General features: G+C 36.8%; 1 protein-coding gene across 1 annotated transcript in view; it reads left to right on the top strand.

Annotated features, from left to right (window-relative positions):
* Positions 1-17,049, top strand: part of FMN2 (formin 2) — a 378,526-nt gene that overhangs the window by 290,455 nt on the left and 71,022 nt on the right. The window contains 1 exon segment of the mRNA XM_032242253.1: positions 9,048-9,099. Within this exon segment, the coding sequence (XP_032098144.1) occupies positions 9,048-9,099 (52 nt within the window).

Genomic DNA, 17,049 nt, shown 5'->3' with positions numbered 1-17,049 from the left:
GAGTAAACAGACAACCTACAGAATGGGAAAAAATACTTCAAACTATGCTCCTGAAGAAGAATTAGTATCCAGAATCCATGAGGAACTCAAATAACTCAACAAGAAGAAGACAATCACATTAAAACGTTGGTAAAGGATATGAACAAACATTTCTCAAAAGAAGGCATATAAGTGGCCAACAAACATATGAAGAATGGCTGAACATTATTAATCATCGGTGAAATGCAAATTAAAATCACAATGCAATACCATCTTTCAATAGTTAGAATGATGATTATTCGGAAGCCAAAAACAGCAGAGGTAGACATGGATGTGCAGAAAAGGGCATACCTACTGTTGGTAGGTAAATTAGTACAACCTCTACAGAAAACAGTGTGGGAATCCCTCAAAGAACTAAAAGGAGAACTACCATTAAACCCAGCAATCAATCCCATTACTTGGTATCTACTCGAAAGAGAATAAATCATTGTGTAGAAAAGACAGCTGCACTTGTATGTTTATTTCAGCACTATTCTCAGTGGCAAAGTTATGGAATCAACCTGTATTCATCAACAGATGACTGGATAAAGAAAATATATATGTACATGGAATGTTACTAGACTGTATGTGCTACTATATATATATGTGGAATACTACTCAGTCATAAAAAATGAAATTGTGTTCTTAACAGGAACATGGATGCAGCTGAAGGCTATTATCCTAAGCTAATTAACACAGAAACTGAAAATTATATGCTGCATGCTCTCACTTTCAAGTGGCAGCTAAATAATGGGTACACATAGACATAAAGATGGAAACAGCAGACCCTAGAATCTCCAAAGACAGGAAGAGGAAGAGGAGGGAAAGGTCAAAAAACTATCTATTATTATGTTTACTATTTCGGTGATGGAGTCAATAGAAGTTCAAACCTCAGAATTATGTCATCTATTCATGTAACAAATCTGCATATGTAGCCCTGAATTTAAAATAATAATAATTATAAAAAATATATATTTTAGGCAAAAATAAAAATAAATCATAAAAGAAAGACAGTTCAGCCTCCTTTGCCCTGCCGTTTGTATGCTCGTACCATGAGAGGGTGGACCTGCCTCTCCACAGCATTTTTGCCGCTCGCCTCCATTGTATTTCCAGTTTTGTCTGCTTCGTCTTTCTTCTTGACATCTCAAACTATGTTGCACCTTTGCTTCTGTCTTTTTTCCCGCTGTTCACTGTTTATCCAATCTGGTCTCTGCTCCTTTTTCTACTTGACTGAGACTTGTTCATCATTTTAGTCCTCACTCACATACATTGATTTTGTCTTTTCCTTATTGACGTCTCTCAGTAGGCAAAAAGATGTTTCACGTAACTGTACTATAGCTAATTTGACAGTATTAAGGCTTTGGAGTCAGATCCCATGAGTTTGAATCCTGTCTCTTCTATTTAATGTTTCTGGTATCTTCATCAAGTTTTAAAATTTTTAATTTCCTGATTTTAAGTGGGAATAATCATAGACCCTTTCTTATAGGGTTTTATTATCTTGGGTTATTATATGTAAAGAATTAGAATAGTAATATCAACATCATTCTATATTAACATTCCCATTTAAACATCTCTATAACATCTACCTATATGATTATTTATCTCTTTCTCAATCTACCATTTTCTTGAAGGAAAAAAAAACTATGTAATATTTACCTGCATATGAGTCCCTAAGAAAGCTAGACATTCAAATGTTGACTGAAATATTGTCATGTTAAATTATATGGCTTTTGTCTCTAGGATTGGAATACCCTAGGCTTTAAGCATTGTTTCGGCAAGTAATATTAGAAAGAAAAGAAACACATCAGACCAATATGGTGAAACCCCATCTCTACTAAAAATACAAAAATCAGCCAGGTGGGTGGCGGGCGCCTGTAGTCCCAGCTACTCGGGAGACTGAGACAGAATTGCTTGAATCTGGGAGGCGGAGTTTACAGCGAGCCGAGACCCTGCCACTGCACTCTAGCCTGGGTGACAGAGTAAGACTCTGTATCAAAAAAAAAAAAAAAAAAAAGTTGTTTTGGCTTTCTGATTTTTATTTCCATTAGATTTGCGTTTCGGTATTTTGAATCTCTAAATTGAAATTAATTGGTATTACTTTCAATATGGAAAGCTCAGCCCTAATGTGTATATTTGCATGTTTTTAGTTAAAGCCTCAATGAGTTTTTCATTTTATCTGAAAGATTTTTATTTAAGTTCAGCCTGGTATTAGTTAATATTATGCTTCGTTTATAGTCTTTAATAGGGTAAAGTTATCTATTAGCAAAGAAAAAGAAAAGGAATTGACCCAAAACATGTCTTTATTTTTATGCTATGTTAGTGAAAGTCCAGGAGAGATTTGTTTAACCTGTAGGTCGAGTACTATATAGATTTGGATATTATTTGACATAAAAATTTAGTTTGAGTTAGCAATTTTCTAGTTGGAAAATTGTTGCAGCTCTTATGGACTGTGCTGTCTACTGTACTGTCTGGCTCATGGATGTGAATTATGTTTTCCTATGTCTTTTCCACTTTGGATTTAACATGAAGATTTTGAAAGGAATTTCACTTCAATACATACATCAGGCTGGGTGATAATAGCACACGGCAATCCTGTATTTTAGGTTTGGCCAGAAGTCACATATGTAAAATTTTTAAAGTATGGATCATTTTCTATTATGTATGTATTTCTTGAGTTTTTAATAACAAGTCCCCATATGTTTATATACATGTCTATTTCTAGAGACACAATGATATATTTTATGTACAAAGTTGAAATAACACTCAGTATTAAATACAAGGTAGCTGTGAATTGTTGCAAAGGCCAGGTTGTCATTGTATACCTCATATGCTCTCCTTCCTCCTAGAGGATTCCATAGCATTTGTTTTTTTGTCTTAAGAACGTATGCAGCATAGAGGAGGAGGATGCATTGGAACTTAGCTATTTCTTTTGCAGTCAAAGGAAAGATATTCTGAAAGTCATACACTGTGACGTGTATAAACTACTTAAATTTACCTGACTTTTAGTTCATTGTCAAAAGTAGGAATGTGTCAAAAATCTCAAAACTAAAGTAATATATCTTCAGTTAAATGACAGCTTTAAATGACTCAGAAGAAAGGCAACTGCGTCTGTCTAAAAAATATCCCATACTGGCTGCACTTAAAAGCAAGTGAAATCCACATTCATAGCTAATTATAAACAAAAACTAGTTAACACTTTAAATAAAAAGGAAAAATAGCAAAAAGATTTAAAGCCTAGACAAGCAGATGAAAGGGTTCTGAGTTGCCTTCCATCTGATATTACTCAAATGCAACTCTGTCTCCAATTACCTGGGAATATGTGGTATTCCCTCATGAAAGCTCACGATCAGAAAGGGCGTCCATTCCGTGCCTTTGCTTACTCACAGCCATTTGGAACAAGTTCAGCAGAAATATTTCACATTGCAAAAGAGTCTGGAGCCAGACAGCAACTACAGACACTAATCACTGGGTCAGAGTAGTAACTTAGTAGGACAGCAACCACCAGGAACTATATGTGGAGGTAGAGATTTGGAGTAGGATATATTACCTACTCCAAATGCAAAGACATTACCAAATGCAAAAGTTCTGTAACAGAACCATTAAATCACTGTTTTTAATCAGATGCATGTTCAGTGGCACGGGACTGTCTGAGCCAATGGTCTCTTTAGTAGGATCAGACCTAAAGGATAATCTCATGCCCCTAACTCTGAAATAAATAGATGGAAAGAAAAGTAACCCAATAAATAAAGGCTGCCTCCTAAAACGTTTGGTGTTTCTTTTATTGTATGATTCCAACCACAAGCTTTCTCTGCCTCAGATTGCAGATCTCTATCTAGCACCTGAGATTTGGGGGGTGGGCAAAAGGGGGAACATCATCCCTAAAATAACAGGTGCAGTAATTGATCAACTTCCCTAAGGAGCTGCAATTTTAGGTCTATTCAAATAAGAGTTACTGGTATTCTCTGAAGATTGTCATTATAGACCACTTTTCATTGTTGCCTTTTTTTCCTGATCTACATCATCCTGTCCCTTTCCTCCAGTGTCAGTAGAGAATGGATTGCTTTATTTTACAATCTTGATTCTTACTTTACTTTGCTACTAATTCTGTTTCCAGTATACTCTATCTCAGAACATTTTCTTGGCAGTGGATCTCAAACATCAAGCTATGAATAATTGCCCATAGAATGTTTGGAATAAAAAGGTCAGCTTTAGAAGAGAATTGAATATTTTTTTAAAGTCATTCTATCTTTTAGATTTCATCAGGTTCACACTAAATTCACCTAAAATATTATCCCTTGTACAATTTTATTTACTGCTATGCCTTTAAAAAGTGGAGAAGGGTCTAAGGCGCTATTGGCCTCTGCTTAAACTGTCAGCATTGGTCTTCTCCATTCTAGGCCAATTAAAACAACTATACACACAAATTAAGTAAAAATAAAAGCTATTAAATATACTTTAAAGCTATCCCATGGTTTTATAAGGTCTTAGGCCATAATTTCTCTGTTGCTGTAAAAAGACAACCTTATTTTAGCAAAGTATATTTTTAATTCAGCATCTGGAATCTGTATAGAAAAATTAACAAGAAAATATGTGAGATTCCTACAGTGGAAGACTTTTCACATATTGCAAGCAGCACATCTCCATCCTATTTTGTAGTAATACTGATGTGGATAAAAGGGAAAGACATGAAGAGTGTGAATAGTCACCAGGTGATTTATACATTATCCTATTACATCAAGACACAACTCAAAGAAAAAGAAATTATTACCCTGTTTTAATGATGAATAAAAATTATTACATCAAAGAAGCAATTATTTGAAGTTATTAAAATCTGCAATTCAGTGGTTGCACTACAATTCAAACCCAGGTTTCCCAGTCTAAAACTCATCTTCTAGCTCCAAACACTGACCCTTGTGAGATTTGAAAATGAGAGGCAGATGGGAGAAAGACCTTGCAAAGTATAAGCATTTAGGAAAATGTGTAGCTTGTATGGCACAAGGTGGAGGAGAGGTGATTGCTCTCAGAGATCTGGGATCCTCTTGGGCAATAATGTCCATTAGGTGTCATAAAAATTCTTCTGTCAAAAGTGGTCAAGAGTTTCTGGTAGACAGTAGCACAGAAAGCTCAGTGATTTGATGACAATATGAAGATCATCAACTAAGCCTTGTGCCTATTTGTCTATTTTAAATGCTGCTTTAGCTGCCCCATGATTATCTTGATTATGAATGACCAGAAATCTACCATCCTGATCATTTGATATGTCAAAAAGGGATGAGGTGTATACGCTAAAAAGTTGGGAATCTTGTAGTAGAAGATTGAAATATTTTGTATGTCTTTTATGCAATTTACTTGGCATACTTTATTTAAATGAAATTTATTAATAATTGATTATCAATATGTGAGAAACTGCTGCTAAAAGTTACACTGGCTTTCAAAACTGCAAAACCATCTATGCCATTAGAAATTATCTGAAAATCATTTTTGTATTTCTGGAAAACAATACACCAGGAAATAAAATAACAATAAGTTGTTGTAAATAAAAAACAACTTATTATCTGGGTTACCTTCAGCAAAGTCATGTTTGAAAATCTGTGCATTTAACGATGCAGCACATAGCCCATCAAAGTGGTTTCTAAACTGAAATGCTCAACTGGTCTGATTGGGGTCACTGCGTGTAATTGGCTTGCTTGCTCCATAAAGGAATGGCAGAATTATTTTATTCCAAATGATATCTTAATTTTCACTGATTGAATCACATTTTATTTTGGTTTTCGAAGGTTCGTCCTCATTATGTAAAGCAACCTCATCCTGCAGTTGTCACTAAGTTAACATCATAAGTACATTTAAAAGAATTATTGGCCGAGCATGGTGGCTCACGCCTGTAATCGCAACACTTGGAAAGGCCAAGAAGGAAGGATCCCTTGAGCCTCAGAGTTTGAGACCACACTGGGCAACATAGCGAGACCCTCATCTCTACGAAAAGTAGATTTAAAAATTTAGCTAGGCATGGTGTCACACACTGTAATCCCAGCTACTTGGAAGGCTGAGGCAGGAGGAATTGCAAGTTGCAATAAGCCATGTTGCACCACTGCCCTCCAGCCTGGGTGACAAAGTGAGACCCTGTCTCAAATTAAAAAAAAAAAAATTGTGACAACAAAATATTAATGGTGTGTTTATGCAAGCAGCATGTTGGAAAAGGGTTTCTCTGTTTTTCCATGAAATGGAATTGCACCCCAAGTTTTCAGAAGCTTTTTCCTAAGATTGCTATACAAAGGAAATCTGTTCAGTTCTTTGAATTGTTGACTCTACATCAGGAATTGTAATGTGTACTCTAATGTGCTTTCTTTGATCTCTCATTTGACTGTTTATCAAAGCTGATTATAGTTTGAATACACAAATCCCTTTAGATTCAAAATTATGTAAAGTAATGAATAATAGAGCATGTTAAAAGATTTTTTCTTATACCAATGTGTCTTTATAATTGTGATATGGCTGTTAGGTTTGGTAAGAAGGTTTGGTTTCATGTTTTGTTCGCTTGATAAGTATCAGTCTTCTGCCAAATTGGATTAAAGTTTTTGTTTCAGCCAAACTTGCTCACGCAACTAAGCAAGAGCTGTTTTGGTGAACATCAAAAGAAATAATCACGAACAAGTAAAACTTACTTTATTCCACTCAACACAATTTAGGGGCTTATGCTTTTTGAAAAACTATGTGTTTTCTTTATTGAATATGACAGTGGAATACAATGAAGTATTAGTTGACTTACCCAGGTAAACATTATGTATGATATCACTTTAAGAATTTAGAGATCTTGAGGTCCAAAATTTTCAAATGATATTTATTAAGTTTCTACTGATTATTGGAGGCATCGTGCTAAATATTTTGCACATGTTAACAAATGAATCTGCCTAAAGTAACGGAGCTGATTTAAGTGGCAAAATCAGGCATCGAATACAGATCTCTGATATCTTGTTCTACTGGAGTGTGTTTTAAGTTTCGTAAATCATTTACTTTAATATTCTAAAATAGTCTAGAAATTTTTTCTTCTAATTTGCCTTAATCTGTGTACTTTGCAAAGAGATAGGAAAGATATGTGAGGGCAATTGCAAAAATACCCTTCCTGGAAATAGTAGGCATTGTAGTGCTTTAGTTATTTTGCCTAAACAAACCTGTATTCCTAGAATTGTTCCCGGAAGCAAATAATCTTTTATGCTAGGCAACCCAGAGCAGATTTTTATAAAACAATATGTTCATGCTGGAGCCTTTAACAAGTAAAAATCATAAAATATTCATTCTGTTTTTTAATATAGTTAACAATTGACCTGTAAGTTTATCCAAACAATCTAAAGTATAAAAAAGGAAAAGAAAAAAGAAAAAAAAAACTCTGCTTCCACCTCAAATGATCCCTGTTAAATCCTGAAAATCCTGGCAAAGAGCGGCAACCTGGCACTTGGTTATGGCTTTGCAGATTCCATGCAAACCTTTGAAGAACACTGTCTTGAGGTTGTAAAACATAAACTAGTCTAAGCTGTGCTGTTGTGTTGTAAGTAGTGATAAAGACACTGATGGTTCCCGAGTGACATGGGTTTTATTTCATGCACAGTCCCATTTTTTTATAATCAGTTTGCCCTGCTCCACTATGTCTTCTAAGTTCTCCAAATGGCCCCACATGTGACCCAAAGAGGAATGATAATAAAAAGACAGCTTCTTCTTTCACTAGTCCCAGGATTTATTTTTCACATTTTAATATTTCTTTTTATCCTATGGCTCAGTAATTTTCTTTTTCTTTTACTTTTTCTTTTTTTTTTTTTTTTTTGAGATGGAGTCTTGTTCTGTTGCCCAAGCTGGAGTGCAGTGGCATGATCTCAGCTCACTGCAGCCTCCCCCTCCCAAGTTCGAGCAATTCTCCTGTCTTAGTCTCCCAAGCAGCTGGGACTACAGGCACGCACTACCATGCCCAGCTAATTTTTTTAAACATATTTTTAGTAGAGACAGGGTTTCACCATATTGGCCAGGCTGGTCTTGAACTCCTGACCTCATGATCCCCCCACCTCAGCCTCCCAAAGTGCTGAGATTACAGGCATGAGCCACTATGCCCAGCCTGCTCAGTGATTTTCAAAGTGTGGGCCACAAACTGTTAGTGAGTCATAAAATCAATTTAGCAGGTCCCAACTAATGTTTTAAAATCTAATAGAATAGACCAAAAATATCAGGGAGCGTTGCATGAAATAAGAGTCTCTTCAGAACTTCCATGTCAAACATGTATTTATATGTATGGAGGTGTGGGAAATGGGTGGAGGTGAAGTACTACATAATTCCTAGAATGCTTACTTGTCAAAAAACAATTGAAGTCACCACCATACTTTAAGTGATGGAGTTCCTATGTTATTTCAAGCAATTTGAAATATTGATTTAATCTTCTCAACTTTGATTGTTGGGTTTGTATCAGACTACAATTCTTTATTTTTAAATAAAAATGATAGCAAGTAAACGGATATATTATCACATTCCCCTTTTCAGAACAGACCATGATCTGTTTGTCTGTTGTCTGGTATGAACTATTGAAATGAGTTCAAAATTCTTAACATAACTGAGGAATGTCACATACCATTTCTGTTTCGGTTTTGTTGTTGTTGTTGTTGTTTTGATGTAGTGTTTACACCTTTGCTTGAGGGAATTATTTTCAATTAATCATTGGCATTTAAACACTGACACATCTGATATAAATATGAAATTAGTGTTTTCCTAGGTTAATGTGAGCAAGTTAAAGAAATTTTTTCAGAATCTGACATTTTTGATTAGATAATGTATCTTGTCTGTGTTGGTACAATAAGATCAACTTAATTAAAATTAAGTAGAATCATTTAAATCATGTGTCTGTGACAGTCATAGATCTGAAATAAGCTTCTGGTTGGACTACAATAGAATTAATGATTAAAATAAGTTATGTTATTTAGAGCAGATGTTGCTTGAAATAGTGTAACAACTTATCACTTATCTCATGTACTTTTATTTTCTTGCACTTTCAGCCAAAATTGACCAAGAGGCAGAGGAAAATTCACTGACAGAGACTCATAAATGGTGAGAAATTACTTTATTTCCAACATGCTAAATATATTTCATCTTAAGGAACCAATTATTAGTTCAATTTTAATTTTCAAACATAAAACAAAAAGAAATCTAATAAAATGGTGTGCTCTAAATTCACAATGAAGTTCTGAATTTTATTTTTGTTATTTTGGGTACATAATTCTGTTAAATACCAAATTATTGTGCATAGCTTAGCATCTTCTCTTTCACATGGGATTTAGAACTGTGGAAATACACGGAAGAAGGAAGATAGCAAGAACCTGTTTCAGAGTTTAGTTATTAAAAAAAAAAAAACTATGTAATTTCCATATTCAAAAATGAAGTCTAGGTAGGAAGCCATGAGCATCCCTTGGATGCACCTTCATTTCCAGAATGGAGGCTTGCAGTTATGGGTAAATATAGAAAAGTGTCTCAGAAATCTCCCTGCTTCTCTGCCTCAATTTTCTCTTCTTCCATCTCTCTATATTCATTAGGGTTCTCTAGAAAAAAAGAACAAACTGGTGAAACAGATATAAACACACACACACACACACACACACACAGGCATACCTCATTTTATTGGACTTCTCTTTGTTGTGCTTTGCAGATAATTGTATTTTTTTTAAATTGAAGGTTCATGGCAACTGTTTCTATCAAGTCTATGGGTGCCATGTTTCCACCAGCGTGTGCACACCTCGTGTCTCTGTGTTACATTTTGGTTAATTCTTGTAATATTTCAAACATTTTATTTTTATTATCTGTTACTACAAGTGATCCGTGATCACTGTTCTTTTATGTTGCTATTGTAATTGTTCTGGGACACCATGACCTGACCCATATAAGATGGCAAACATAGTAGAAAAATATTGTATGTTCTAACTGCTCCACCAACCAGCTGTTCCTTTGCCTCTCCCCTCTCCACAGGCCTCCATGTTCCCTGAGACATAACAATATTAAAATTAGACCAATTAATTACCCAACAATGGCCTCTAAGTATTCAAGTGAAAGAGTCACACATCTCTCACTTTAAAACAAAAGCTAGAAGTGACTCACTTTAATGAGGAAGGTATATCAAAAGCCAAGATAGGCCCAAAGCTTGACCTCTAGTGCCAAACAGTTAGCCAAGTTATGAGTGCAAAGAAGCAGCTCTTGAAGGAAATTAGGAGTCTATTTCAAGGAATTATGTCTATTCAATGAATGATAAGGAAGCAAAACAGCATTCTTGCTGGTATGGGGAAAGTTTTAGTGGTCTAAATAGAAGATCAAACCATCCACAATATTCTGTTAACAAAATGCCAGGATTTGGTTTAGGACTGCTACTTGCCACACAGAAAGCCAGTCACTGAGATGAGTATTGCCAGGGACAACGGCTTTTTTTTTTTCCATTTATTTATTTTATTGCATTTTAGGTTTTGGGGTACATCTGAAGAACATGCAAGATTGTTGCATAGGTACACACGTGGCAGTGTGATTTGCTGCCTTCCTCCCCATCACCTACATCTGGCATCTTTCCCCTTGCTCTCTCTCTCCAACTCCCCTCCCCACACCGTCCCTCCCCTATTTCCCCCCAACTGACCCCAGTGTGTAGTGCTCCCCTCCCTGTGTCCATGTGTTCTCATTGTTCAACACCCGCCTATGAGTGAGAACCTGCGGTGTTTGATCTTCTGCTCTTCTGTCAGTTTGCTGAGAATGATGGTTTCCAGGTTCATCCATGTCCCTACAAAGGACACAAACTCATTGTTTTTGATGGCTGCATAATATTCCATAGTGTATATGTGCCACATTTTCCCTGTCCAGTCTATCATCGATGGGCATTTGGGTTGGTTCCAGGTCTTTGCTGTTGTAAACAGTGCTGCAGTGAACATTCATGTGCACGTGTCCTTATAGTACAACGATTTATAATCCTGGACAAAGGCTTTAATTGGGTTCTGCAGCCAAGGTGCAGGAGATCAGTCTCAAATCCATCTCCCTGACTGACTAAAATTAGGGATTTATATAGCAGGGAAGAAATGTAACCATGTGTGGGAGAACAGAAGCTAGGGAGAGGTAAGGAAGAGGAGGTGGTCAGCAGCAAGCAGCTGGTGGGTTAGGCAGTCATAATGGGTGAAGGGTCTGGCATCTCATTGTCCAGATGCAGTGATCTGGTGAGTTTCAGCTCCTTGATTCTATCTTGGAAGCCTGATGGTTGGTTTCCTGAGAAAGAAACTCAAAAAAGGCACATGTAACTTTCTCAAGTTTCAAGACTAGGAGGGTCAATTTCTATGTTTATTCAAATTAAATCATAAACATCAGTTCTATGGGACCATTGTGCCGATTTCAATTCCATTAAACCAAAGCGTAATCCTGAGCAAGACACTAACTCTATTCAGTTCTGTGAAGCCTGAGATAGGAGAGGAAACTACAGAGGAAAAGTTTGGGGCCATTGGAAGTGGGGTCATGAAGTTTAAGGTAAGAAACCTTCTCTGTAATAAAAAAGTGCAAAGTGAAGCAACAGGTGCTGATGGAGAAACTACAACAAGTTATCCGGAAGATCTAGCTGAGTTAATTGATGAAAGTAGCTAAACAACATATTTCCAATGTAGATGAAACATCTTCTATTGGAAGAAAATACCATCTAGGACTTTCATAGCTAGAGAGAAGTCAATGCCTGACTTCAGAGCTTCGGAGAACAAGGCTGGGTTCAGTCGCTCATGCCTGTAATCCCAGCACTTTGAGAGGCCAAAGCAGGCAGATCAACTGAGGTCAGGAGCTTGAGACCAGTTTGACCAACACAGTGAAACCCCATCTTTACTAAAAATACAAAAATTAGCCAGACATGGTGGTGCAGGCCTGTAATCCCAGCTACTTGGAAGGCTAAGGAAGGAGAATCACTTAAACCCAGGAGGCAAAGGTTGCAGTGAGCCAAGATTGTGCCATTGCACTCCAGCCTGGGTGACAGAGTGAGACTCACTCTCATTAATTAATTAACTAATTTTTTAATAAATCAAGCCTCAGAGAACAGGATGACTGTCTTGTTAGGGGATAATGCAGCTGGTAACTTTCAGTTGAAGCCAATGTGCATTCACCATTCTGAAAATACTAGGGCCCTTAGGAATTATGCCAAATCTCCTCTGCCTGTGCTGTATAAATGGAACAACAAAGCCTGCTCATCTGTTTATAGCATAGGGTACTGAATATTTTAAACCCACTACTGAGACCCATTGCTCAGAAAATATTCCCTTCAAAATATGACATCTCATGAACCATGCACTTGGTCACCCAAGAGCTCTGATGGAGATGTATAAAGAGAATCATGTTTTGATGCTTGCTGACACAACATTCATTTCGTAGCTCATAGATAAGAAGTAATTTTGACTTTCAAGTCTTATTATTTAAGAAATACATTTGGTAAGGCTATAGCTGCCATAGGTAGTGATTCCTCTAACAGATCTAGGTAAGGTAAATTGAAACCTTCCTGAAAGGATTCACCATTCTATATGCCATCAATAACGTTCATAATTCATGGAAACAGGTCAAAATATCAACAATAACAGGAATTTGGAAGTTCGTTTTGAACCTCACAGATGGTTTTGAGGATTCCAAGACATCAGTGGAGAAAGTAACTGCAAATGTGGCGGAAATAGAGAATTTGAGGTAGAGTCTGAAGATGTGACTGAATTGCTGCAATCTCATAGCAAAACTTGAACAGATGAGCAGTTGCTTCTTATGAATGTGCAAAGAAAGTAGTTTCTCGAGATGGAATCTACTCTTGGTAAAATGCTGTGAACATTGTTGAAATGACAACAAAGAATTTAGAATATTACATAAACTTAGTTGACAAAGCAGCAGGAGAGTTTGAGAGGATTTGCTCCAATTTTGAAAGAAAGTAAAGTGCTATCAAATGGCATCATATACTACAGAGAAATCTTTTGTGAAAGAGTGAATTGATGTGGCAGATTTCATTATTGTCTTATTTTAAGAAATTGTCACAGCCACCCCAGCCTTCAGCAACCACCATTCCAGTCAGTCAATAGTCATCAACATCAAAAAGTTATTGAGTAACACTCAAGACTTAGATAACCATTAGCATTTTTTAGTAACAAAGTATCTGCTAATAAAGTATGTGTTTTTTATTTTACACATAATTCTGTTGCATACTTGACTATAGTATAATGTAAACATAACTTTTATATGCACTGGAAAACCAAAAAATTAGGGCAAGCTGACAATTCTGGTAGGAGTTGATCTTGCAATCTTTTTTTTTTTTTCTTTTTTTAAATTTCAACTTTTATTTTAGATTAAGGAGTACATGTGCAGGTTTATTACATGGGTATATTGCATGACACTGAGGTTTGGAATCTAAATGATCCCATTATGTAGGTATTGAGCATAGTACCCAATAGGTGGCTTTTGAGCCCATGCTCCCCCTACGTTGTTTAGTAATCCTCAGTGTCTGTTGTTCCAGGTTTTATGTCTATGTGTGATCAGTGTTTAGCTCCCACTTATAAGTGAGAACAGGCAGTATTTGGTTCTCTGTTCTTGCATTAATTCACTTATGATAGTGGTCTCTAGCAACATCTGAGTTCCTTCAAAGAACATGATTTCATTCATTTTATAGTTTATGAATCATTATACATAATTCATATTCCATGATGTATGTAGCCAATCCACTGCTGACGGGCACCTGGGTTGATTCCATGTCTTTGCTATTGTGGATGGTGCTGTGATAAACATACAAGTGTGTGTGTGTATTTGACAGAATGAGTTATTTTCCTTTGAGTGTATACCCAGTAGTGGGATTGCTGAGTCAAATGGTATTAGAGTTCCGTTTTCAGTTCTTGGAGTGAGAAATCTCCAAACTGCTTTCCACAGTGGCTGAACAACTTTGCACTCCCACCAATGGTGTACAAACATTCCCTTTTCTGCACAGCCCCACCAACGTCTGTTACGTTTTGACTTTAATAATTGCCATTCTCACTGGTATGAGATAGTATCTCATGGTGATTTTGATTTGCATTTCTCTGATGATTAGCAATGTTGAGCAGTTTTTCATGTTTGTTGGCCACCTGTATGTCTTCTTTTGAGAAGCATCTGTGTATATCCTTTGCCTATTTTTTTAACTGGATTGTTTTTTGCTTGTTGATTTGTTTAAGTTCCTTGTAATGTTGCAGTCTTGAGTCTGAAGCAGTCTAGAGAGAGAATTATTTCATATTCAGGAACCTGACTATTGAGGTCTTCAACTGATTGGAGGAGACCCAGTATGTTATAAAAGGGAATCTGCTTTTTTCAGTGCCTAGTGATTTAAGTGTTAACCACACGTAGGCCAGGCACAGAGGCTCACACCTGTAATCCCAGCACTTTGGGAGGCTGAGACAGGCAGATCACCTGAGGTCAGGAGTTTGAGACCAGTCTGGTCAACCAGCCTGACCAACATGTCGAAACCCCATCTCTACTAAAAATACAAAAAAATTGCTTGGATGTGGTGGTGGGGGCCTATAATCTCATCTATTCAGAAAGCTGAGGCAGAAGAATCAGTTGAAACCGGGAGGCGGAGGTTGCAGTGAGCCAAGGTCATGCCACTGCACTCCAGCCTGCGTATCAGAGACTCCATCTCAAAACAACAACAACAACAGTTAACCACACCTAAAAACTGCGTTCACAATAACATTTAGACTGGTATTTGACCCCAAAATGAGCACTCTGCTAGGCTGGCTGGCAGGCTGCCTCCTCTCAGGCTTTTGAGGGACTGGTGAACTTTGACCCAAATTCTAGAGACCCAGGTCTCCTTCTCAGCTTTGAGACCTTGAAAATTTTATCTGACACCCCAACCTCAACAGTGGCTCACCATATGTACTTTCTCCCTATGTAAATTTCTTTAGGACCCAAAACTTCAGTTTTTTATGGAGCTCCTCTTTTGCTTGAATTGGCCAAAACTGTCTATACTCGCTATCCTCCCCTACACCACACAGAAAAAAAGTTGAAACAAAATACATACACAGGGAGGGCATGGTGGTTCACACCTGTAATCCCAGCACTTTGAGAGGCCGAGGCAGACAGATAGCCTGAGGTCAGGAGTTCGAGACCAGCCTGTTCAGCATGGTGAAACCTTGTCTCTTCTAAAAATATTTAAAAATTAGCCAGGTATGGTGGTATGCACCTGTAATCCCAGTTACTCCGGTGACTGAGACAGGAGAATCACTTGAACCTGAGAGGCAGAGGTTGCAGTGAGCTGAGATGGCACCACTGCACCCCAGCCTGGGTGACAGAGTGAGACCCCATCTCAAAATAAATAAATAAATAAATATGTACATACATACAAATGAACAACATATATACAGATCCTCATTTTATTTTATCTCTTAAATATTTCAGTTGTCTTGGCAAGGCCTAGAGGGAGAAGAGAGCCGGGCATATGAATTTAGGCATACATTTTTCCTGTCTCCTATTATTATAGGTTATTCTTATCATGATCTACATATCATATTGTCACAAACCAGATGAAATTCATTTTGGAGGCAAGATCTAGAGGTACCCACAAAATTGTTCTTCATTTTCCAGCCTTCCCTTTAGCCCTTTGACACTGAGACAGAACGTATACAGGGAAGTTACATTTCTGTGAATATATCGAAAGATGCCTAATCCAGGGAATCCGCTGGAGAGATTCTGCCTTTATCTGAGTGATGCTATAACAGCTAAAGACAGTTTAATTTTACTTTGCACCCATGGCAAGAGATCCACTGACAAATTGGTGAAAAATGTTTGTGCTTTGATTTTTTAAAATGAGAGTTATTTACAGATAATTGTGATAGCTGAGTTAGGCTATCAGATCCCTTGAGGATCAAAGAAGGATCACATAATGACTGAACAGCTTTTTCTGTACCGAAAGAGAAGTTTCCCAAAACTTCTGAGGCGATTTAGCATTCCATATGCTCACCAAGGTTATCATGAGAGAAGGCAGGGTTGCGTGGTAGACAGGACCCTGACATTTCCTCTTAGCCTAGCTCTGCCACTCCTGAATTGTAAGCAAGTAAACCACAGAAAGTTCCCCAAGTTTCCAGACCTCCACTTCATCCTCTGTAAAAGGGAACATAACCTCACCCTTCCTTTCATCCTTCAGGGACGTAGGAATGGAGTATCTTGTTCTTTGCAAAGCTTCTTCAAGTGTGGCTCCTAAGAGGTCTTTCTTGAAGACTTACCCATGTGAAAGTATTTTGTAAACCTCACACACACATTTTATCAGCTTGCTTTGAAAGGAATTATACTCATTTGTCTTTACATTCTAGTACATTTTTTAAATGTTTTGACTCTTAGCCCATTTAAAATGGAAAAGCTGAACTTTTATCAAGAAAATAATTAGAATTGTCTTCTATAAATAATATTAAAAACAAACAATGGTTAGTATGTTTTTAAATCAAGTCAGATCATTTTTCATATTTGTTAGCATAATAGTTTTTAGTGTGCTAATTCTGTTCATTTTTTGCTATTAATCTATAAAGTGGATTGATTATAGATTAATAGCAAAAATTAATGGAACTTTGAGCTCCTTTTTCACATGAGCAAAACTGTATAGCTTTGGAACAGTTTAACTGAACTCTTTAGTTCTCCTATAAAGTAAGGCAGCTGGGCAGATGAGTCCTGAAACATACCCAAAACCCAAATGCAAAGCAGATGAATATATTCTCATCTTCAGATGATTTCATTGGGCAAGCCAAGCCATCATATTGTATTACAAGGTGGATTTCAGCAGAATGTTGTTAAGATTGACTTCATCCCCATTGTGTGTGTTTATTTCAGCTTCTGCTTCTATTTTATTTTTAATTAGCATACACGGCTTTCTTCAATTATGGAAAAGTATCACCAGACCAAATGTGATTGTTTTTATTTCCTACAGAGTCCCTTAATGTCTATGTCAGCTCGTAGGCAGAGAATGTAGAAATTTTTTATTTGTCTAATAAATGTCCATTTCTTTATATTTAAATTTTT

The sequence above is a fragment of the Sapajus apella genome, unplaced genomic scaffold, assembly GCF_009761245.1.
Source record: "Sapajus apella isolate SASKATOON/1434 unplaced genomic scaffold, GSC_monkey_1.0 scaffold49, whole genome shotgun sequence".
Taxonomy (NCBI): Eukaryota; Metazoa; Chordata; class Mammalia; order Primates; family Cebidae; genus Sapajus; species Sapajus apella.
Note: the sequence above shows the minus strand (reverse complement) of the source record. Positions and strands in the feature narration are given on the sequence as shown.